The sequence below is a fragment of the Coenobita brevimanus genome, chromosome 63 (assembly GCF_032717465.1).
Source record: "Coenobita brevimanus isolate Jiangsu-jjx chromosome 63, ASM3271746v2, whole genome shotgun sequence".
Classification (NCBI taxonomy): domain Eukaryota; kingdom Metazoa; phylum Arthropoda; class Malacostraca; order Decapoda; family Coenobitidae; genus Coenobita; species Coenobita brevimanus.
In genome coordinates, this window is record NC_137016.1 from 27,016,349 (window position 1) to 27,042,698 (window position 26,350).

General features: G+C 41.4%; 1 protein-coding gene across 1 annotated transcript in view; it reads right to left on the bottom strand.

The window, feature by feature from the left end:
• The window catches only part of LOC145404401 (tyrosine-protein kinase CSK-like), a 402,657-nt gene that overhangs the window by 34,424 nt on the left and 341,883 nt on the right, over nucleotides 1–26,350 (bottom strand). The window contains exons 3-5 of the mRNA XM_080275917.1: nucleotides 10,714–10,776; nucleotides 7,796–8,019; nucleotides 7,437–7,569 (exon numbers count right to left, since the gene is read on the bottom strand). Of these exons, the coding sequence (XP_080132043.1) occupies nucleotides 7,437–7,569; nucleotides 7,796–7,938 (276 nt within the window). The 5' untranslated portion in view covers nucleotides 7,939–8,019; nucleotides 10,714–10,776. The remainder of the gene's footprint in view (nucleotides 1–7,436; nucleotides 7,570–7,795; nucleotides 8,020–10,713; nucleotides 10,777–26,350) is intronic.

Here is a 26,350-nt window from a genome sequence, read left to right on the forward strand (position 1 = left end):
GTGTAATTGTAAATGTGTATAAAGGGAAGGGTGATGCCCTGGAAAGAGGAAATTATAGAGGTATAAAGCTTTTAGGTTAGATAATGAAGGTAATGGAGAGAGTTTTAGAAGGTATGATTAGAGAAAGAGTGAATATAAATGAGATGCAGTTTGGGTTTATGCCAGGTAGGGGGACCACTGATGCCATATTCATTGCTCAACAGCTTCAGGAAAAATATACTGGGAAGAAAAGGGATCTGTATTTTGTTTTTGTTGATTTGGAAAAGGCCTTTGACAGAGTCCTTAGAAAGGTGGTGAAGTGGGCAATAAGAAAGCTTGGCTTGGAGGAGTGGCTGGTTAGGGTGGTTAGGGCTATGTATGTGGGTGCTCACACCCAGGTAAGAGTGAATGGAGATTTGAGTGATGAGTTTTCCGTGAACATTGGTGTGCATCAGGGGTCAGTTTTGAGTCCCATGTTGTTTATCGTGGTACCTGAAGCCCTCTCACGTGACTTCAGAAACGGACTCCCGTGGGAGATGTTGTATGCTGATAACTTGGTGCTGACTGCAGAGAACGAAAGGGAGGCGGAGGAAAGGTTTAGGAAGTGGAGAGATGGTATGGGGAACAAGGACTTAAGGGTAAATGCAGATAAAACAAAAGTGATGGTATCTAGGGTTGGTGACAATACTGTCAAAGACGAGGGAGAGTGGCCATGTACAATTTGCCACAAGGGCATGGGATGTAATTCCATCTTGTGCAGTGTTAGTGATAAATGGGTGCACAAGAGATGTAGTGGTATCAGAGGTAGACTGTGAGATAAAGCTGATTTTATGTGTGCGGTGTGTCGGGGAGAGCAGATGGAGATTGTCAGGCGTGAACGGGTTAAACTTGCTGGTGAATCTCTTGAGTGGAAGAGTTTTGTTATTTGGGAGACATGTTGTGTGCTGGAGGTGGGGCTGGAGTGAGAAGTGGTTGGAAGAAGTTCAGGGAGCTCTTGCCTCTCCTGACATTGAAAGGACTATCCCTCCGAGCTAATGGGTCTCTGCAAGCAGCATGTGTTAGAAGTGTAATGCTGTATGGTAGTGAGACCTGGGCAGTAAAGGAGGAGGATATTCGCAGGCTCAGATGTACAGAAATGACAATGATTAGGTGGATGTGTAATGTGTCCCTGCTTCCAAAGCCTGGGGGGGGCTGGGTTTACGATGGAAGAGTTGAGAGGTAAAATGGGACTGGAATGTATTGGTGTTGTGATGAGGAGAGGTAGATTGAGATGGTTTGGGCACGTGGAGAGGATGGGGGATGATAATTGGGTGAGGAAGGTAAGAAGCGTTAATATTGAGGGTAGGGTTATGAGGGGTAGACCGAGAAAGACATGGGACGAGGTCATTGTCACCTCAGGGTTAAGGGACTGAACAGGGAGGCTGCAATAGATCGTGCGGCATGGAGAGTTGCCATTAGGTGACCAAGGCTGACACTTGCAAGCATGTTGGAGCCTTTAAAAATGAAACGAAACGAAAGAGGTGGCCTGAGGTCCTACTGGACCCAGGTTCAAATCCCCGCTGGGAAAGGGAAAATTTTAAGGATATGAATTTCAAACAAAGCAGACTTTACCGATCTACCAGAAGACCCACTGACATGTCGTAAAAATACCCCCGCTAATACGAATACACCAGTCCTGTATGAGACAGCCCTAGCATGTATTCAATATAGACGGTGGGTGTTAGCGCCGAAGTGGTGACATGTAGAGGTGTATGGTGTGTAGGAGGACTACTGGGCCTCGGGAGCAGGCTGTGAAGCCTATGCCCAGAGTCGAGCACATAAAAAAAAAAAGGGGGAGGGGGAGCAATTGATCAGTGGAGTGCACTACCAAATGAAATAGCGTGTGTCAAAACTATTACTAAATTTCAGGATATATATGATAAAAATGGTTTAGTACACAGGCACGTACAAGCTTGACTCATTCCCGTTAAGATACAATTAGGTAAGAGCAATCAGGTAAGAACACACACACACACACACAATTAGGCAAATACAATTGGGTAAATACACATGCACGCATGCATGCACACGCATGGACACACACACACACACACACACACACACACACACACTGGATTGGAGAAATTTCAGAGAAACAATAGAGATACAGAGGAGGTGGGATATCTTTCAAGATATCTATAATTTGGAAGTGGAGAAACATGTTCCAAGAGTAAGTGGGAAACAAGAGGAAAAAGGATTGGTTTAACAGAAGGTGCATGATAGCAAAAAAAGAAAGGGACATGACATGGAACAAATGGAGAAAGAGGTAATAACAGAACAAACGAAGAATATAAAAGAACTAGAAATGAAAATACAAGAATACGAAGAGAGGAAGAGGGAAGCTTTGAAAAAGGTATAATTGACAACTGTAAGGAAGAACCCAAACTGTTTTATACATTTGTTAATGGCAAACTGAAAGAAAAGGAAGGAATCACCCAACTGAAATTAGAAGGAGAGATCTATAAAGATGCAGCAATGCAAGCTGAAATAATGAACAAATGTTTCCAATCGGTTTTCACTAAAGAAAGGGACTTTGCGGAGGGGGAGGGTGTGACTTGAAATGCAGTGATAAAAGACATACAAGTGGAAGTGCAGGAAGTGTATAAATTACTGGAAACTCAAGATGTAAGGAAAGCCCCAGGACCGGATGGAATCTCTACCTGGGTACTGAAAGAATGCAGAGAACAACGGACAGATAAGATTCACGATTTAATTGTGTGTCCTCTGGAAGAAGGGAAAGTGCCTTGGGAATGGAAGAGGGCCAATGTGGTACCAATTTATAAGGGAGGAAACAAGGAAGAACCCCTGAATAATAGACCAGTGTCCCTGACCAGCGTAGCCGCAAAATTGTGTGAAAGAATCCTGAAAGACAGATGGATAAAATATCTGGAGGAGACGAACATATTGGGCTGAGAGCCAGTTTGGATTCAGAAGTGGAAGGTCACGTGTTTCCAACTTGTTGAGCTTTTACTCAAGAGTGATTGACGTGTTACAGGAGAGAGACAGCTGGGTGGATTGTGTGTGTATCTAGATCTGGAGAAAGCCTTTGACAAGGTACCCCACAAGCAACTAATGTGGAAACTGGAACACGTAGGAGGACTGAAGGGAAACGTCCTGGAGTGGATGTGTGACTTCTTGAGAGACACATATGAGGACTGTAATAAAGGACAAGATGTCTGGATGGAGGGAAGTAACAAGTGGAGTCCCACAGGGCTCAGTGCTAGCACCAGTAATGTTCCTGATTTATGTAAATGATGTGGTAGATGGAGTGAACAGTTACGCAAGTCTGTTTGCTGATGATGAAAAGATCTTGAGGAGAGTAGATGTCGAGGAAGACTGTAAAATACTGCAGGAAGACCTGAATAGGATCCAAGATTGAAGCCAGATGTGGGAAATGAAATTCAATGCAAAAAAATGTAAGATATTGGAAATGGGTAAGAGTACCAAGAGGCCATCACTGAATTATATGATGGGTAATGAATCAATGAAAAAAGTGAGAGAAGAGAAAGATTTGGGAGTGCTGGTCCAGGATAGTTTGTCACCGGAAAAACACATTAACAAGATAGTTAGAGAGACATACAATCTCTTGACTAACATACGGGTGGCATTCCGTTACATGGATGTGGAAATGAGGAAAAAACTGATAGTGGCCATGATCCGCCCCAGGTTGGAATATTTGGCAGTAGTGTGGTCCCCACACAAGAAGAAAGACATAAATAAGATCGAGAGAATACAAAGAACAGCAACGAAGATGGTCCCCAGCCTGGCAGATCTGTCTTTCGGAGAGAGACTGGAAAAGCTGGACCTGCCTACACTAAAAGAAAGGAGAGAAAGGGGCGACATGATTGCAGTGTTCAGGGCAATGATGGGAATAGAAAGAATTGGTAAAAATGATCTGTTTGTATGGGATGGGAGAGTAGCAAGAGGACATGGAATGAAACTGAAAAAGCCAAGTTGTCTGAAGGATATCAAGAAATATAGCTTTCCATATAGATACACAGACCTGCAGAACAGCCTGGACAAAAGAGATGGTCCAGTCTAAAACCTTAAATGAGTTCAAAGCAAAATCTGACTTAACGAGAAAAAGAGACGGGACCCCACGACCATAGCTCATTTCCTGTATATCACAACTAGGCAAATACACTACTTCTATCATTCCCAACACTACAGGTGAATAAGTATTTTCTACATACAGTTAAAGTCCTGTAATCCAAATGGCAGGGGATCAAGGATCTTTTTTTTTTTTTTTTTTTTTTTTTTTTTTTTTTTTGACTATCAGGAGAGACCTCTGAAAATGTGAGAAATATGTACATGATAATTAACCCGTCACGTCCCGAGGTTTTCCTCACCTCCGACATCCCCCAGTCCCGAGGTATTTTCGAATTTTTTTTTTTTTTGGCTAAAACCTTTGCTTTTGGTGAGAAACATCGAAAATTCATAGAGAAATCGCTCACCTGAGGTTTAAAGTGCCCAATCCAGGTAGGAGTTCCTCCTTACCTGAGTGGGTTTTCTAACATGCTGGCACCAAAGAAAACGAGTTCTATGGGAGGGTAACTATTTTATCCACTCATAAACGGTATTTATTTATTTACTTGGTATGAATGTATATGTAGTATGTGAGTATATTGGTTTTCAAGCAGTAATAAAGGCATTATAAGCATTGTTTCACTCACTAACTAATCACCATACCTGACCTTTTTTTGCCACATTACCTGATCATTATTTCTGGTCGTTTCTTCTTCTAATGCTATGTAAACATTGTCCTCCACATTGTCATCGATTGGGGAATCATTCTGGCCCTGAATATCTTTACTAGGCAGGTCACTGGTAACAGGTCCTTTGCCAAGACAATGGCGTGAGGGGGGGAGGGGGGAGGTTATGCAGTGTAAGGCATTGTCCCTGCTTGGCATCTTGTAGAGGAATAGAGGAAGGTGTCCCGTGTATACATACGAAAAATCACGTGCGAAAATTGAAAATTGTGCAAATTAGGGACCTTGCAATTGCACGACGTACTGGTACGTCGCCGGGACTGGCAAATGCAAATCGTTGCAACGTACCCATACGTCGATGGGATGGGGTGGGTTAAATAAACACCTAAAATGATATGGATTATTGTTTTACTCACCAGAAATGCACAGAACTGTGGATGAATAGATGTGGGCAGGTACATCCAAGTCGAAGAGCAAGTCCAAGCCAGATAAATCCTTAGATAATGGCCAGAAAATTTTGAAAAAAGCCTAGAAAAATTTTCAAAATTTGCCTTGAAGAATTCGGAGGACACCACGCCCTCATTTTTTGACCAATCATTATCGGTATTTGACAATTAATTGTTTTGACATTTATAAAACTAAACCCTTTTTCACTGTTCGACATGGTTATCCCCGCCATTATGATAATTCAAACCACACGCCGCCAGATACACCAGCTGAGCTGCCTCTCTCCTGCACTCTGCCCTGATGATCAGTTGCCTCTTCATCTGTCTGCATTCTATTTGGCCTCGTGGAATACTACAGCACCACCATGGCTCCACCCAAAACCCCTAATATTACCCCTGTCAAGTGCAGTCATGTGCTCACCAACCTGAGCAAGTGTTTCGCCATCGCATGGTCAGGTGACGATTGTGCCAATGATTAATAAATGCTCTTAATGCATGATACTGTGTTGGTGCCATTTTTATCCATCCATCCATCATCCAATCCTACGTTGCCCCATGAGGAGAGTAGGAGCCCGGGGCTAGGCAAACTGGTCGTGACATTCAAGATGAGAGTGACCAGCCTCACTCATCCCTGAGTGGCATTACATGAGCAATAACCCCAACCACCCTTTGGATATAAACGTTCACTGGCTTAATCCGACTGGAGTGCCGCAATTACCCACTAAAGAGTCAGGCACCATAATTTGGTTATATGGTTACCACCCAATGTAGTAAATGGTTTCCTGGTGTACAGGAAACCATTTGGCTTGTCACTCAGTGTAGAGTCACCCACAGACAGAAGGAAGAGGAAAGAATGAAGGAAAGAGGTGCCAGTGTGACATAACGCACATCTTAGTTTTGCATTAGGTTAGGTAGGTTATAATAATTGGGAGAACCTGGAGGTGAAGCCCCCCAGTTGGATTTCAGCTCTTCCAGTTAGGCATCCACTGCTATTCATGGTTTTAAATTGTATACATCTGAAAGTGCCTGGTGTAGTGGGATTATTGATAAACACACAATCGAAAGCATTCAGGCAGCTTTCTGTAACATCATTAAGTTGGTATATTTTGTTTGTTCTCCAGTATCTTTCTGATCGAAAATCAAATGTCAATCATCTAAGATATACTGTATGTAATACTGAAAACATTTTCTTTGAGAATGTAGCTCTATAAGAAAACAGCTCAAATCCCTGTGTCACTTTCGTTCATATTTACCGGTATTTTTTCCTCTTGACTGAATATTTTTGGAATAATGAAGGTGGTCAGGAACCTAACCCCCCTATTTCTTAACAATCTTATGGGAAAAATAGGTTCGTTATTCAACCAGTTCATTATTCCACCACTTTTTAGGGAATGCATTCCAGTCGAATAGTGGGGGAGAGGTGTATTGGGATATTCGTATTATTGGTGATCGGATTGGAGGACTTTTACTGTACTTGTTCTTAAGCCTTGTAAGTTCGGTATAGTATTCCTGACACTGATATTTGCAATAATCTTCTTGTTGGGAAGTAAACATAGGAATGAATACAATGACTGTCCATGAATAAATATTTGCACAGCCAAAAGATCTATTGTACTGTACAGTACACAACAAAGTTCAGTAAATGCTTTCCCTGTATGTTTAGTGCCCTTTATGGATATTATTAACTGATTTACTGATAATTACCATTATCAGTAGCTATTCTTTATCAAACAATACTGGTATGGTAACTGCAACTTTGTCAGGGGGGTGGAAATAGGTCTATCTATCTATCTATCTATAGCCCGACGCCCTAATCCCACAAAGGGTGGCTGCAGACAAAACGCCTCCAAGTCACTCTGTCACCCACCATTTGACTCCCCTCCCCCCAACTCACCCCCCCCTCCCTCATATACCTCTCAACTCCATCCCTCCACCTCATCCTCGGTCTACCCCTCCCTCTCCCTCCCTCCACCTCACCTACATACACCCTCTTAGTCAGTCTTTCATTCTCCATCCTCTCCACATGTCCAAATAGGTAAAAGACAGAAAACCCTGACAGCCTGTTCACACTATTCCCTGTCCCCCCTTATATTATTAACTTTCATTTCTGCTACTGCAGTGACTATGCTGTCACTCACCACACTCTTGTCAGTGCAGAAGTCCTAGTGTATACAATTTCCAACTCACTTTGTTTGAACACACATCTGTGGTCAGAGTATTTATTGTTATCTGAAACTAATTAAATCCATTAGTTTATGCTTACTTTGCCCTCATAACAAACACAAAGGGTGTAGTCGCCTGGAAAGTTTGTGGATTCTCGCACTAGGAACAGACCATCCTCAGGCGGCGTCAAGAGGTTCTCTGCTTCATCCCTACTAATTTTACCGTGGAACCAGCTGAAAAGACAACAAATTATTTTTGGTTTTGCAGTACAACTGCTGAACTTACAGCCAACAATATAAGGTATTCATGGAACTTACCAGTAAACATTAGACAACATCAATTATTTAATGCTAGAAAATGATGAGAATATATGCTTTCAGTTGCTCAGACCCTCTATTCTTTGAAAAGGCTTGTAATCTACTGCTTACAATTTCTAGTTTACTTAAATGCTCAACTTACGCCATGGTATTTAGTTTAACCTCCTTTCTGCACTCCATCACATTGACATAGGAGGTGGGTATCATTCCTTCCACCCCTTCCCTATTTCTGGCTTTCACCCAGTTGGGGTCATTAGTGGGGCGGACTATAGTTAATCTCTCCATCTTGACAAATGGCAGGTCTTCAGTCGAGGTGCCAGAAAAATCATAACGTGCCACCACCTCCGTACCAGGGGTATAGGAACCCTGAAATATACACTTCAATTAATTTCATTACATGACGATTTGACAAGCATAGCACCATGAACTCTTGATTTTCATATGCTATATAATTTTATATAGTACAAATAATTTCATTTTCTGTGATGGATGTGCATAATATTCAAACTCTTTCCATTTTCACATATTATTTGATCTCTTAGTACCAATTAATACAGTTTGTTTCTAATAGTAAAAGGCCATTAAACAAAGAGATGTTTTAATTTATTAAACACAGTATATAGCTACTGCATAATAACACAAAATGAATTAAGGGAACTGAAATCTCCCTTATAATTATGACTGCAACAGGAATTACCAAACAGTTAACTATCTACTTCCAGCATTTTTACTAAACTGCATCATACACTAACACTATACTGTATACAACTGTTCTGCACATATTTGATGTGTAATAAAACATCATATTTTCTCTCAGTATTTACCTACAAAGCACAGATGGTAATTATCTAGTTAAAGTATTTCTTCTGGTTAGTTTAGCATATTAAAATGTTAGTTTTCTTTCCATTAAACTTACAGTTAATCATTTCTGAATATCACTGTCAAATAAGAAATGTGTATGAATGGTGCATGAATTAGTGCATTGTAAGAAAGCTTAAGTGTTAGTAAACAAGCATTATCATTCAAGTACAGCAGGCCCAGCAACAATGTTACCTTCAAGAATGCAGTTGGGTGCTTGAACATCACCCTGCCATCAGCATGCCTGGGTTGGTAAGAGCACAGCAAGAACCTTGAGATTCTCAACAGACTTTTACTCAGAATGTTCAAAGCACTTGAGCTAGGTGTTAATTTTTTTTCTCTTTCATTTGTACTATATACACTACAGGCTGATCCTAAGTGGTGATCCAGAGTTCAATATATGTATGAAATAGGAGCAAAACTTCATTATGGCCCTAGCCTCTTTAAAACTAGAAAGGACTACGGAAAGAGGGGAATGAAGACAAAATTCGCATTTCTCACATAATACATTACTATGGATGACTGGGACTTTTGTGGATTTTTTTGCTTTTTTTTAAGCCCTGTTTTCGATAAGGGCTAAGGCACTGCCCCTGGGGAGTGGACTTTTGGTTTTGGAGCGTGTAGCACTTTATAACTGGATGCCCTTCCTGATATGTACCAATGACCCTTGCGTGGACTCATACCTCCAACCCTTCGGTCAGCATGCTCTAAACCTACTGAGCCGGGGCTGATACAACCAGCTAGGTGACAGGAGAAAGTTACCTCTCCTGGCAGGGCAGCTTACCTGGGCGCGGCATGAACTCATGACTTTGGTCTCAAGTCAGGTGCTCTACCACTGAGCCATCACGTCCCCATTATTCAATATTAATCAACTAGCTCGTTCTAGCATTTCTTAAGCTGCCATCCCGAATAAAACCTGTCAGCTCTACCATGGCCAACATCAGCTTAAGAAGGTGCAGTACCAGTAGGTTCCTTAAAATGAAGCATGTCATCATTTTGTCTGATTCAAATGAATGATGTAGAGTATTGGTCATTTAAGTAATACACTGTAATGTACATTTTTATTTCCATTTCCATCATTCCCCTGAAAGTGGCTCTGGAATAAGATCAAACACATCCAAAGTTACTACACAGCCCAATTAATATTGTATTTGCTTGCTTATTATAACCAGCATTCACTTTTTTCAACTGTATGGTATGTACTAAGCTATACTGTGAACAATTCAGTAACCCAACAATAACTTTATATGGTACAAGCATATAATAAATTTTTGGACAAAAAGTTAAACCGAGAGCAATAAGAATCTATTAGGCCATTCATAGGAAAATTGGATTTTGAACACGTGGATCTGAAGAAAGCTGTTCAACACCAGATACAGTTACAGAACTTGTATTGTTGGTGGGCATACTGTATTGGTATTGTACATATCTATCAGTTAACTCTTTTGCAATATGCAAGTCATTAAAATAATTAAAAAACAAAACCTTTTGGTAGCACTTGGTTAACTCACTACTCCATATCCATCAAAAATCATAACTACACAAAAATCTTTGATATATAACAATTACCTAACCTGAGGCAAGCTGAAATGATCAGCAGTATAGTAACACATTAATTACTGGAATACTAAAATTACTTAGAGTGTTTAAAGTACAGTATAGTACATACAGTATTAGGATTTACTTGATAAGTCTATGAGATGGGTATTTCTAGTCTAAGAGTATCTCAAGAACATCTGCCCTAGTAATAATCAGCTGAATTAGTCCTAGTTAATGAAGTGCCACTTTACTACTAATAAAAACTTATGCAGGCATTATAATTCTCTTAATGCATTACTGTACTGCAATTGTGTCCACTGCACTGAAATCCATTATAATTTAGGATAAAATATACATAACAGTACAGTAATGTACTGCATAAACTAAAAACAGAAGTGAGTAATATTAATGTTTACTCCAGGACAGCATGCTTATATGTATACTGTACAACAATGAAGATTATAATACTTAGTTTGGGAACTCTTTAACACCATATTACCATCATCAATATCTCACTCACATAACTGAACACAAAATACCACTGACACAATACACTGTTTCCTTAAGTATCAGTAAGAGTACAAGGCAAGAGGCAGCACTGACATGAGGGTAGACAGCATGCACAAGCACCACAGACAGACAGGTGGAGAGGAAGTCACTCACGTAAGGTACCTGAAGGTGACTGACTAGTCTCTGATGCCCCACACAAGAGCTTGATCAACACAACTGAAGGTGAAGCAAAACACAGCTGTAAACCATTCCTGTCCCCAAATGCACCAGTCACACCTCAGTTTTCTTTCAATGTGAGATACACTCTTGCTACTGATCACAGTACTGTACAGTAAATATTTTCTTTACATATTTAGTTATAGCTGCTGGTTATCCATGTATTCTTGTCAGTTTAATGATGGGTGATTTTTTTTTTTTTTTCTATCTTAGCTGAGTAGTGCCTCATATTTCCTTAATTAAAATAATTCATACTCTTATCAGTTTTCATGTGAAAGTAAAATATCACAGAAAAATATCCATAAAATTACCATACTCAATATAGAATGTTCATCTATAGTGCATGCTTCCATTAAGTGATTCACATATAACAGCTTCCACTAAGTGATTCACATATAACACGAGGAGCTGTTGGTCAGGTCTGAGAAGTTTGCTAGCAAAAGTAGAATGCACATACTGCAAGATGTGGGCCCCAAAATGACTAACTATGGTATTTTCAACCATTGCACAACTACTGCACACGACAAGTGACTGCCTAATGGACCACTGTACACCTCCTCCTCCCTCACAATAGTCCATCTACCATAACATTTCAAGTACCCAAAGTGTGTTCATAAATACTGTATACAGTATTTACTGATGTGCTGTTAGGCTTCCTTATGTATGCTTGGCATGTTGAAGGCCAATTTGCGAATGCTTAGGACAGGCTTCTGGGGGTCAGTAGGGGGTGACACTGGGGGCAATTGAGACCAAATTTCTTTTTCCCCATTAGTTCTGTTATTTCTATAATTTGAGTATCTTAGTGGAGACCAAATTGCCGAATTAGTTTATAGCTGGACATGTATACTGCACTGCAAAAGGTACTCATACCACTGCCTACTTCTTTCTTAGCCTTTATCATTCTTTTTCTGTGCCTCCCCTCCTCTCTTCCTATTTCTCGCATCTTTCCTTTCACTTCTTATTGCTTTTCTTTCCTTTACAGGTGGCTTTACATTGAGTGACAAGCCAAATGGTTTCCTGTAAGCCAAGAAACCATTTACAACGCTGGGTGGTAACCATATAACCAAACCATACGTGCTCCCTACGTGTGAACACGTGGGTTGGTGGAGGGTTAGTGCCCCTCCCCTTAAAACAAATAACTCAAAGTCAAATGGCCACCCCTTAAGGGATTATGGTGTCTGGCAATAGATAGATAGAAAAACATTTTACCAAGTCTCTGTATCATAACTCTCAAGGTAATAGTTTAATCTTTAAATGCTCTCTGGAACCAGATTTTTTTCAGTCCCCCCCCCCTGTCCTTTTAATAGGTCAAAATATAAGTTATGGAGATGGAAAGAGTTCTTGATGCATGGTGATGGATGGAATTCATGATTCCACCATACCTGATAAATATAAACAACTTTGAAAATTAAGAAAGAAAGCACTACACCTAGGAGTATGTGTATAAGAATGCCAATTTATATAAAGCTAAGTTGATCATACAGTACATGTCCACACAGCATGAGTGTATCTCTAACTAAGGTCACCACAGGCTGCTACACACTGTTAGGGGGACTTTTGCATTCAGCTGGACAAAGAAGTTATGATTTATAGCAAGACAAAAGTTAAAAGATCTTCTTCTTTGGAAACATACAAAACAAATTTATTATATCCATGAATATATGGCAGTTAACACGCTACACAGATTTTAACAGGCCTACATAATAAGCATCAGAAATGTATATGTTAATATATACTAACACAATACTATACTGTAAAAGTATTAATAACAATATATGTTATGTAAATGATACCTTAATGATAATATCAAAATTAGTAATACTCCAAGCAACAGCATTCAGTTCTGAATGAAGTGCAGTGACAATTTGTACATCATTAATTGCATAACCCACATACTGTACATGTCCTTCCATGACAGATGTGTGTGTGATGTAGTTAAGAGCAGCATGATCAAGAATACTGTACTGTACTGCAGTAACAAGGCTAAATGTGTAGCATTTAAATTGTCTTATCTGAAGGGGAAAAAAATATCCTGAAAAATTATATATAATCTATACACGTACAGTGCAGTACTAAAGATAGAAACTTAATTGAAAATAACATTCAAGACTGGCTTGTTTTACAAAAATTACAGAACAAAATAAAATACACTGAGTAGCTATTAAGGAAAGAGTACTGTACTGTAATGAGGTGTTGTGGTGCAGTACACTACCTAGAAGTATCCCCACATTAAGTTTCAGTCTAATAATATTCAAATCAATATTAATCTTGAAATTTTGATACACTTATATTCAACTTTTAAATATACAGGATGAAATCAATGAGATACAGAGTCAACAAAGTGCCATTGCTATAAAATATCTTGAATTTTGCATTAAATAAGTTGTACAGTATAATCAAAAGCTTGAAGAAACAAGTTATGTATAGGACTGTATCATGAATTAGGGGTTTATAATAACTTACTGTACAGTCCATTCATAGTGGATGACAAATATTACATATCCGCATCAAATATGACTTCACTCAAGCTGCTAAACTGCTGCTAATACTATTTCAAAGTATTTGCACTGACCAGATGATCAATGCCCATAAGTTCCACAAGGTTTCTCATCTTGAAAAGCATATGTTGTTTGAACTGTAGAAATACTGATGTCTGCTGTCCAAAACAATGCAACTACAATGCTCCCAAATTTTACATGTCCTTGGCTTACATGGTCACATTCTGCATGGCAAATGTAACCGTGACCAAAATTTGTGATGTACAGTCAAGTACACCATTTATGTATTTTAAAACTGGCACAGAAGGTTGGGGTGACATTTCAAAATTCCACTTTCTGCATGGTGTGGCTGACTCATTATATCCAGCATCACCAACCTCTCTGGTTTCTTCCTTTCTCCTATAATCTCAGGCCTTACTCGCCTATTTATCCCTTATTATCAGCATGCTAAAGCTTGACTGCTAATTCATTAGAGTTGCATCTTTTACGGTAAGTTTGAGTTGGTGCTGTGAAACTCTTCAGGTAAGAGTTTTTCTCACTTTAGCTCAGAAAAAGGATGCAGTGCCACTTGAATGAGATGACACTGGATAACCTTGCTGGTCAGAAGTAACAAGAAAAACTATACAGCCAGGACACCACCAACAACAGAAGCAACAGCAAAGACCAAGAAACCACTGATTTGTCACCACCTCAAAAACCAATGCAGTACAGTCAGGTCTCATTATATGTTTGTTTGGTATACAATACATTGATAGAATGATGAACTAAAGTTATACCCAGTATCGCGATAATGATATCGGTATTCACTTATAAAATAACTGAGATGAATGCTTATGACAATCCTGTGCAGATGTGATAAAGCATGCATGCTGACAGTCAGACATTTGACCCAAGATGGATGCTCAATGTTTACATGTGCAAAACCCTCATCTCAGACCTCTGTGGATGTGGCTTCCTTCACACCACCCCTTAAGATCCCACCTCACAAGTCCACTCACTCATGTGTCCTGCACCTGTGAGCGTTGCCTGAGTTACCTAATCATATCATGTGTGCAAGGCCATCAAAACACCATCAAAATCAAGTAGAAGTGAAAGTGTGTAATGAATACTGCAGTGTGTGATTATAAGGGGAGAGATTACTTTTTTGTGAGATCTACAATTCTATCTATCTACAGCCAGACATTATAATCCTGTAAGGGGTGGTAATTTGTCTTTGAGTTAATTGTTTTAAGGAGAAGATCACTAACCCTCCACCAAACCACTTGCTGACACGTAGGGAAAGCATATTGGTTGGTTATATAGTTACCACCCAGCATCATAAATTTACTCAACTTGGAAATCATGTCTGGTGCCACCTCCTATGGAAAGCGTAGTGCAACTGATGCTACTGAGGGCATAGCAAAAAGGATCAGAAGTAGTCTTGCCCTTGATGTGAAACTGGACATTGTTAGGCACCATAAGGAAGGGCTGGGGGTCAGCAAGATTGCCGACAACCTAAAGCTGCTTCAGTCCACAGTCTATACTGTAAAAAAAATTAATAAATAAAAGTATGATGCTGTTCTAGAGGCATCACAGAATGTGTCTACTCTGAATGATAAGCACCTGACAAGGACCAGGGAACCCATTATGGAGGAGACTGGACATCTCCTAGTGCTGTGGGTTAATAAACTTAACCAAGCGAAGTAGCCCCTGCATCTTCATTTTATTTTTACCGAAACTCTCAATCTGTGGAAGGTCCTCAGGGACAATAAAGGACTGGAGGCCAAGGAGGCATTGAAGGCCAGCATGGGTTGGTTTCTGCAGTTTAAGACTCGTACTGGCCCTAGATATGTGACTATGCGTGGGGAGACTACTAGTGCTGACCATGTGGAGTCTGAGGCCTTCTTTGCACAGCAGATGGCTATCATAGAGGAAGTGGGATATTCTCCAAAACAGGTCCTGAATTTCGATGAGACGGGCCTGTTTTGGTAACATATCTCCTGTAAGACCTACATATGCAAGGAAAAATAATGTGTGTCATGGTTCAAGAAGTCAAGGACCACCTTATCATCCTCCTTAGTGCAAATGCGAGGGGGACGTTAAACTCAAACCTCTCTTTGCGTATCATTGGAAGAACCCCCAGGCACTGGCAGAGTATATGAAGAACCTGGGCCTGACTGACCTTCACACACTGTCAGTCATACAAAGCAGGTTACCAGTCCCACACCTGTGTGACTATGCCAACATAAGCATTACAACAAACCATTTCTTTCTCATGGTGGACAGCTCCCTGAGCCACCCTGACTGCATGAAGGACTGGGCAGTACTGTATCAAGGTGGCGTATCTGTCCCCCAACACATCAATACTCCAGCCCACGGAACAAGGTGTCATCACCACTTTTAAGGCTCACTACCTCCCCGCACCATGGAGTGAATGGTGACGGCGAGTGACTTGGGGAGTCTGATGTGTGGTGTTTCTGGAAAAAATATGACATCAAGAACACCATCAACATCACACTGAATGCCATCTGGAGAAAATTATGGCCAGTGTGTGTACACTCCTTCATGAAGTTCACAACGGTGTAGAACATCCAGCATGAAATCCTCGACCTCTCACATAAGGCGAGGCTTGAGGAGGTTGATAAAGCAGATATGCAAAAAGTTCTCCTGGACAGCCACACTGAGCAACTCTCAACAGAGGAGCTCAATCAGCTAAGGAAACAGATGGTGGAGGCACAGGAACATGGCGAGGACGAGTCCCTTCACGATCTGGACATCAAGATCTTGAGGTTCCTAGCAAAAATGGATGAGGCAATTTCATACACCCAGGAAAAGAATTCAAACTGAACAAGGAGTGACATGGTGACATACAGCATAGAGCAACACTTGAGGCCATACAAGGAGCTCCTGGCAGCTCCTTATTACCTTAACCTGTCCTATCACTCCGGTACGGCCTGTGGACCCTCCAGTGAAACGTCGTCTGTGGCATTTTAGAGCTGCGGACTGGGAGGCCCTCAGGCAGTACTTCTTTGATTTTCCCTGGAATGATTATTGCTTCCATGGCCGTGAGCCATCTGAGTGTGCCTTGCGCATTACGGAGGTTATTCTCTCGGGCATGGAAGCATACATTCCTTTCTCATATCCTTTGACTAATGCAAGAAAGCCTTGGTTTAATCACGCTTGTTCTAATGCTGTCCGCAACAAGGAGAGGGCCTACAAAAGGTACCGGAGCCAACCCACCCCTGAATCACACCATCTTTACGTTTCTGCCCGGAATCGTGCTAAGTCTGTTCTTCGCTCTACTAAAAATAATTTCATCCATACTAAATGCTCTCAACTCTCCGACATGAATTCTTCCCGTTCCTTCTGGCATCTTGCCAAAAATCTTTCTAACAACTTTACCTCATCATCCTTCCCTCCTCTTTTCTACTCTGATGGTTCTGTAGCTATTTCTTCTACTGATAAAGAAGATCTCTTCGCACAGACTTTCTCCTCCAATTCTACCTTAGACGATTCCGGTGCTGTTCCCCCATCACTTCCCTCCTTTGACTTCCTCATGGCTGACATTAAAATTTCTTCAGTTGATGTATTTTCTGCCATCACTGGCCTCAGTACTAACAAGGCATATGGGCCTGATGGGGTCCCTCCTGTTGTTCTCAAGAACTGTGCTTCTGTGCTTACACCCTGCCTAGGCAAACTCTTTCGCCTTTGTCTGTCAACTTGTACCTTTCCTTCTTGCTGGAAGTTTGCTCTCATTCAGCCAGTCCCAAAGAAGGGTGACCACTCCCAACCCTCGAACTATCGTCCAATTGCTTTAACGTCCTGTATTTCAAAAGTTTTCGAGTCAATTCTTAATAGAAAAATTTTAAGGCATCTTTCCTATCACAACTTTCTTTCCGATCGTCAGTATGGGTTCCGTCAGGGACGCTCCACTGGCGATCTTCTCACCTACCTTTCAGACTCCTGGTCATCCTCCTTTCGGGACTTTGGCGAAAGCTTTGCCATTGCACTTGACATCTCAAAGGCTTTCGATCGAGTCTGGCATAAATCTTAAATTTCCAAACTGCCCTCTTACGGTTTCTATCCTTCTATCTGTGCCTTCATCGCTAGCTTCCTTTCTGGTCGTTCTATAGCCGCTGTTGTAGACGGCCATCATTCTTCTCCTAGATCTATCAACAGTGGTGTTCCTCAGGGCTCTGTCCTATCACCAACTCTCTTCCTTTTATTCATCAATGATCTTCTAAGCTGTACATCTAACCCTATCCACTCATACGCTGACGACTCCACCCTTCACCTTTCCATTCGGTTCCCGCAACGCCCATCTCAACAGTTACTTCAACAAGCAAGGGATGAGGCCGTGGCACACCTAATGTCTGATTTGGCTCGTATCTCTGACTGGGGTAAAAATAATATGGTTGTCTTTAATGCATCTAAGACTCAGTTCTTACATCTATCAACCCGACAAAATCTTCCACAGGTATACCCACTAATGTTTAATAATATTCAGCTTAATCTTGCATCATCCTTGAACATGCTTAGGGTTTCATTTACTCGGGACTTATCTTGGAAATATCATATTACATCTCTTGTAAAATCTGCTTCCAAGAGATTGGGTGTGCTAAGTCGACTCCGCACTTTCTTCACCCCTGCACAATTGTTGACTCTATACAGGGGTTTTATCCGCCCCTGTGTGGAGTACAACTCTCATGAGTGGGGAGGCTCCCCACATACAGCTCTTCTCAATAGGGTGGAGTCAAAGGCTTTTCGTCTCATTAACTCTCCTCCTCTTACTGACTCCCTTCAACCTCTGTCTCTTCGCCGCACTGTTGCATCTTTATCTCTTTTCTATCGCTACTTTAATGGTCACTGCTCCTCTGAACTCTCTGCTTGCATTCCTCCACCTCTACGACGGGCGCGTAGCACCCGTCTGGCAGCAAACTCTCATCCTTTTTCTGTCCAACTCTCTAATGCAAGAGTTAACCGTTACTCCCAGTCTTTCATTTATGCAACAGGTCAGCTCTGGAACTGCCTCCCTCTGTCTGTATTTCCTGCTGCCTATGATCTCCAGTCTTTCAAACGCAGTATGTCCAGGCATCTCAAAATGATCGGATCTTGAATTTGGCTCTATATTGTATTTTGTTTTTCTCTTGGAGGGAACTGTTACTGCGGGCTCATGGCCTTTGGTTCCTTCTTCCTCGCATTAAAAAAAAAAAAAAAAAAAAAAAGGTCGCATGTCAGACTATCATCACCTCCTTCCCCTTTGCTACCAGCACCAAGGAAGAGCCAAGGCCATTAATGAGTGGGGTGCAAAATCTATGTCCTGCCTCATTTGGCTTTTTTTTTTTTTTTTTTTTTTTTTATAAATAACAGAACGGAGGAAGAAAAAACAAGTGAGTAACAAAAAAATAATCCATACACCAGATTACTGGTGTCCTCTGTTCATAAAATATCTGTAACAGTTAGACTTGAACAGTTGTGGGTTGAAATCTGGAGGGAAACAACTCTGGGGGAGTGAGTTCCAGAGAGATGCAGTTCAGGGAATGAGAGAATTCTGATAGGCAGAAGTTCTGCAATATGGCTGAGTGACATTCCAGTCATGAGGGCTACCAGATGCCCGTGTAGCACGAGGGAAGGCATGGAGAGGTGGCACCATGGACACAACTTCGTCTGAGCATTTGCCAAAAAAATTTCTGTAAAATAATGCAAGGGAGGCAACATTCCTTCTTACTTGCAGGGGAGGTAGTTTATATGCAATGGCAGGGTTGTTAATGATTCTAACAGCTTTGTTCTGAATTTTGTCTAGTTGTCTTAATGCAACTTCTCCACAACCATTCCACAAAGGTGAGCAATATTCAAGCTGAGAGCGCACATGACTCTTATAAACTATAGCCAACTGCTCATTGGCGAAGAAGTTACAGACTCTGTACAATAATCCAAGTTTCTTTGAGGTGGTTTTGGCAAGTGATCTGACATGAGAGGTCCAGCTGAGGGCACTGTTAAGTGAGACGCCAAGAATTTCAATACTTTTGGAGATGGGAATATTAGTAGCACAGAAGGTAATGTACGAATCTGGCAATATCTGTCTATTAGTAAACTGTATTTAGTTTTACTAGCATTAAAAGAGACAAGATTGTTTTGTTCCCATTCACTGATTGTAGATAGATCTTGATTTATGGAGATGGCTGTACTGAGTTGAGAGGTAGAGATATTAGACTTTGTAAATGGATGTCTGAGTGTGAATGAACTATGTAGTGTTGAGTCATCTGCATATGAGTGAATGGGATTGTGGGTGACAGATAAGAGATCATTAATGTGAACCAGAAATAGGGTTGGCGCCAGAACTGACCCCTGCGGCACGCCGACATTAACTGAGTGGAAATTGGAATATACATCATCTACTTTTACTCTTATTTTCCTATCAGTAAGATATGAAGAAATCAAAGGAACAAAAGATGTTAGTCCATAGCAAGGGAGTTTGGACAGCAGGGAACGGTGCCATACTCTGTCGAAAGCTTTAGAGACATCAAGAGCTACTGCATGAGTTTCTCCAAAAAGATCAATTAATTGATAGATGGTATGAGTTAAGAGACTGAGTATGTCAATGGTGGATCTTTTGTGGCGAAAACCATATTGTCTATCACTAATTAAGTTGCTGGATTCAAGATGTTTAACAATGTGCTTATTAATTAAAGTTTCACATCTGTCTCATCTTCACAGCTGCATGGCTCACCTGTAAGCTCCTCAGTGCCCCGCTGTCATGCTCAACTGCCATTTTCTCCCTTGCCCTCACCACTACGCTCTCCATCACCTTCACTGCATTGCTCTCCCTCTGCCTTGCCGCTTCATTCTTCCCATCTCTCTTTATCTCCTGAGGACCTGCAGTGATCATCCAGGCCCCCCTGCTATCCCCTAGCCTCAGTGGGGACCCTTGGTAATGACTTGGGCCAGCCTAGGACATACTTCACGTAGGTAGCAGTCTTTTTGTTTTTGAGGGTTTGTGGTCAATGGCTCCTTCCTATCCCCTCAGACCCATTATATTAACCTTGGTATATGATAAATTGTTATGCAGTGGGTCTTCACTTGAAGTAACCCCATAATATGGTGTGGCCGAGTGACTCTGGGACAAGCAATGTGATATGGCACTTTTTGAGGAAGTTCAACATCAACCATGCCATTGACAACATAATGGTGGCATGGAAGGGTCACCAAGCACACCGAATGCCATCTGGTGCAAAGTGTGGCTGGAGTGTGTGTACTCCTTCATGGGGTTCCCAGCAGTCGAGAACGTCCACTGAGTCATCCTTGACCTCTCGCAAGAGGCGAAAAATCTGGTGGTTGATGAGGAAGATGTGCAAGAGGTCCTGGACAGCCACATCGAGCAGCTGTACACAAAGGAACTCACTGAGCTCAGAGAATGGGTGGCAGCAGCTCAGGAAGATGGTGAGGATGGCAGCAAGGACAGGCACCTTTGACTTAATATAAAAACCTTGAGGGGGTTGCCTTTGATAATGGATAACGACACTGCATTCATCTGGGAGAAGGACCCGAACCAGCGAGGAATTACAAGTAACCATATGGCATCAAACAACACCTGAAGGCATACAGAGAGTTCCTGGCAGCTAAGGAAAGGCAGTACAGCAGACCACCATCACCTCCTCCTCCTCCTCCCCTACCAGAAGCACTGAGGAAGAGCCAAGGCCATCAACGAGTGGTATGGAAATGCAATGTCCTGCATCATCTGCCTCATCTTCATTGCCACCTTGCAAAACTGTATGCCACACTACCATGCTCTCCCTCACCCTCAATGCTCCACTCTCCATCAGTCTCAGCACACTGCTTTTCATTGACCTCAGTGCATCACTCTCCCTTGACCTCACCATTTGCTCTCTCCATCTCTTTTCACCTCCTCCTGAGGACCTGGAGTGATCGTCCATGCCCTCCAGTTATCCCCCAGCCTCGAGGGGGTGGGGGAGGACCCTTGGTGATGACTCAGACCAACCAAGGACAAACTAGGTGGGTGGCAGTGTTTCTTTGGAGAGGAGTATTCCAGGTTTCGCAGTTGAGGGGACCCTCCCTAACCCCAATGAACTAAAGTTATACTGACCTCACTATACAATATATCATTATGTAATAAGTCTTCACCTGAGGCAACCCTACTGTGAAGAGAGTCATGACTGTACTGTACTGCAGATAAAAGTTTACTACAATATTCAAGCACCACCAATCATCTCTGTTTTCCAGCGTACAAACCGATCAACTCTACAGTACTTTTACAGTACTGCAAACTATCATGATCCCCCAAGTGTCCGATGCTTCATTACTTGACATATTCCACTGTCTGATAAAGCAAAAAACCAGGCAAAATTAAAGCAATATCCATTTTTTTACACTGCAATAACCAACAGTATCACAGAAATTGAACTTTTCAAACCACCTGCCACCTCCTTCAACACCCCCGTCACCCTTGCACCACTGATGATGTCTATCAAAATAATGGCCGCTACGCACTCTACCTTGATCACATAGAGCATGCTGTCCAGTGTCGGAGCACATTAAGTTTGCCATGATGTTTGTGGCCTTTGTTGCCAAAAATGGGTTTTTGCATGGCTTTTTTTCTTGCTTGTCATTGAGCCTTCCTACCTCTCCCTTGAGAAGAAGCAGGAAATAATCAGGTGATCTGATGAAGGCTGGTAAATGAGTTGCATATGAGCACTTAATGCCTGTAACTCCTACTGTGGAATGTAAATGTTTACACAAATATGCATGCAGCCAGAGCCAGCCTGTTACTTTGCATTATATAACTTCTGTGGGCAGTGGCCTCCTTTTGGTTCTATGCATATCTATGTAAGTATCTAACTCTCACTTTTAATGAATAACAAAATATTCTTAGTGCCTGCAGCTCCTTCTGTGAAGAATAATAAAATATTTATGTTAAATCCACAGAGGCCATGCCAGTTTGTCTCCTCTGAGTTATGTAAATTACATAGCTAACTGCCTGCTTTTGGCTCTGCTCATTTCCATCTGCACATCTCACTTTCACTTTAATGAATAATATTCATACTGCCAGTAACTGAACAAGCATTCAACATGGATGAGACAGGCCTATGGTGGAATATGTATAGCATAAAGGAAGGATTGTGGAAAGTTTTGCGCATATACAGTGTAGATGGTAAGCTGCTGGGTGCTGTCAAGAGTTTGTATGATGGTAGTGAAGCATGTGTAAGGGTTAATGGGCATTTAAGTACTGTAAATGGTTCACAATCGGTGTGGGCATGTGACAAGGTTGTGTGATGTCCCCATGGTTGCTCAATATATATATGGATGGGGTGATGGGAGAAATAAAAACACGAGTAATGGAGAGGGGGATGGCATTGGTAATGAATGGTGATGGATGGAATATCTCAAATTTGTTGTATGCTGATAATGCAGTACTACCTGCAAATACCAGACAAGAAATTGGTAGGCTTGTGGAGAGTTTTGCTGATGTCTGTAAGCATCATGCATTGAGAGTAAATGTAGAAAAGAGTAAAGTGATGGTTGTTGAGAGAGAAGGTGACTCCCAGTGCGATGTTAAACTGAATGGAGAGAGCCTGGAATTGGTGAGAGAATTCAAATACCCAGGTACAGTGACAGAAAAGAGAAGAAAATGTGCAAAAGAATTGTAATGTAGAGTGACACAAGGAAGAAAAGTAGCTGGTGCAATGAAGGCCTTGATAAGAAACAGAGGTTTGAGTGTCGCAGCTGAACGAGGCTTACATGACGCAGTGTTAGTGCCAACTTTTTAATACATGGATGTGAGACTATGGTGTGGCATGAAAATGAAAAGTCAAGAGTAAGAGCTGTGGAGATGGGACTGCTGAGGAATGTACGTGGAGTACAGAGGGTGGATAGGATATGAAATAATGTGATTCGTGAAAGATGTGGAGTGAGGAAGTCAGTGAACACCAGAAACGAAGAGAGTGTACTGAGATGGTACGGTCCATGTGGAGAGAATGGATGACAATAGAGTGGTGAAAAAGGTATATCTGGGCGAATCTGAAGGAGGGAGGAGGTGAGGCAGGCCAAGGAGAAGGTGGAGATATGGTAGACGAGTGTGTGAGGAAGAGAGGTTTGGAAGTCGGTGAGGCTAGGGAACTGACAAGAGATTGAGCTGGCTGGATGAATGCTGTGAGAAGAGGTGCATGATCAGGGATTTGGCATCCCTTTTTAACTTAGCAGCATCCGGATTGACTATGTCGGATACATTTGTGTGAAGCTACAGAATGTGGTGGATGTTTTGGAATATCCGAGAAAGCCAGGATTCCGGGGTCTTGAATGATGAATGGATGGAAGCATGGCCCATTGGACTGGGCAAATTTGGGCTGTCTGGACATTGCTACTCCTCACACTGCCCTAGGGTGGGAAAGGAGGTCTGGATGATGATGATGATGATGATGATAAAGGAATCGCATTTTTAATAATCAAATTCACATTAACATAGTATACGAGGACAGATGTATAAGAATTATACAATGGATATGTAAAGCCAGCCATCAGAAAACCATTATTGACGAGTTTTGTGTATTGACGGCCATCTTAGGAACACTATTCCCTTTCAATAATGAGGGGGACCTATATAGGGTTGTATAGGGTTTACACCCACGGTAGAGGGGTGGGGAAGGTAGTACAACATAATCTGAAAAATTTCATTATCCACCAGGGCCTTGGCTGAATTATGACAAAAGGTCAAATTATGACAGATAAACAGGGGATCACAGCAGATGTGATTCTACAGTAATAGAAATTACTGTAATTAGTCTGTTTTATCCAAGAGCTACTATATTACAGTACAGTACTACCACATATTAGTAATGCTACTTTTAGTAGTTATATTTCAAATGTAGTGCTGGAGGTAGTTACCATGCTAATTCTGAAGTCTTAACTCCTTCAATACCATACCATGATCAACTTCATCTTACCTATACCAACATGGAACACTGCCCTACATGATGCACAGGCACACCCCACGCCAGTCCCCAATTATTCAATGTTTTTTTTTCTATGGTTTCTTTTTTAACTGAGTCTGTTGATAATTTAGACTTAAATTTTTGTGTTTAGGTTGACTTACAAACTGCTTTTAGAGTTAGATTCATGTGTTTTAGTCATAGGTGGGGTCAGCACTTTTGGATACAGTTTACTGTGTCTGATTTCTTTCCACTTGTTTTTGATGACATTCAAATATTAATTTTGAGTTTCGGTGAGTTATAAATTGCTTTTAGGCTTAGTTTAGCTTGTTTTAAGGCTACTTGGGGGTTTAGGTGAACTAGAAACTTGTTTTTGGACTCATTTGGGTGGGTTTTGGACTTGGCTGGGGGGGATCCTAAGGCTCTCCAATGCATCCCTGTACCTTCTGTTATAACGTCCTCGATTAACAATACCCCAACTCAACGATGGGTTTTCCCAAACACAACCATCGGTATAACAAGCATGTCTTGTATTAGTATGTATGAGTCTGTTCAGAAAGTATCTGACCTTGGGCTCTAACCTGCTGAGCCTGAAACATTTCAAAGCTGGTTTTCAGTATCTCCTGCAACTGCTTTGTTGCATTCGTCATGATCTCTTCTCTCACCTCAAACTGGGAACTCTTCAGCGGAGTTTTGAACTTGGAGAATAACCAAAAGTCGCACAGAATGTGTCTGGTAAGTAGGGAGCCTGCCAGACCTGAGGGATGTTGAGCTTGGCCAAAAATTCCTGAATCAGTTGAGATGAATGGGCAGGGGCGAGGCCATGGTACAGCTTCCGACTTGCCGCTTTCCAAAGGTCTGGTCTCTTCTGCTGAACTGTGTCATGAAGACTACAGATAACATCATGGTACTAATGTTTGTTGACATTCTGACCTTCTGGTGAGTATTTGTGATGCTTAACAACTTGGTAAAAAAAAAAATATGCGAGTGTGTTTTACCTTGCTGCGGATCTGTCGTGCTTTTCTTGGCTGAGATGACCCTTCATGCTTCCACTGGGATAACTGTGCTTTGGTTTCTGGGTCATACCTGTACACCCAAGTCCCATCTCCAGTAAAACCAATCTTCAGAAAGTTTGGATTGCAATTTGCACACTCTAGCATATCTTGAGCAATGTTCATCCACAGAGCTTGTTGTTCACATGAAAGGAGAAGAGATCATGACAAATGCCATGAAGCACCTGAAGGAGATACTGAAAACAAACTTTGAAAAATGTTTCAGGCAGTGGAAAGAATGCTGGGTTACATGTGTCAACTCAGAAGGGGCCTCCTTTGACTGGGATTAGTGTCCTAGCTCAAGAGGTTAGCTATTCATTTTTCTTAGAGCCTAACCTCGGATACGTTCTGAACAGACCTTGTATATGCAAAGGTATGTATGCATGTATGTATGTATGTATACTGTATAAGGCTAATGACAAACAATATTATTCATGTTATGAGTGAAATGTAAGGGATGAAAACTACGACCATTACTCTTTCAGTGTTTTTATATTTTGTTCTGGTTATTAACAAATTACTCAATCAGCTAAGGAAAAATATTTTTGGTCTCACGCAGTTACATGCAACAGCATACATTACATTGGACAACTAAGTATCGGGGACATTACCAATCTAGGCTGTTATCATAAGGCTTGGTGTCAATAGTACATGTCCCAAATGCTACTAAACCTGCACTTCTTTAAATGGATGGAGAAATTATAGCCACAGTACCCATAAGAAAATTATTCAGCAACAGTCACGACTTGGTATACAGCAATGTCGTATGCGATAAAATGACAGAATGATAAGGTGAAAGTTATACCCAGTTTCAGGTTAATGATCGCAGAATTCGCTTACACAGAAACTGTGGTAGCTGCATACAACAATCTCATGCGTATGCGGTGCCTCCTGCACAAGCCGAGTCAGATATTTGAGACATGATGGCTGCCCAGTGATTACATGCACTGTGATCATCTCCCTTTCATTCCATGCAAGGCCACTAAAATACCATTGCCAAAGAACAGTGCTAGTATGTAATGAACAGTGCAATGTGCAGTATTAAGTGGAGTGATAACTTTTTTGTGTGTGAAATACAGGCGAACCCTAATTTTATGATACC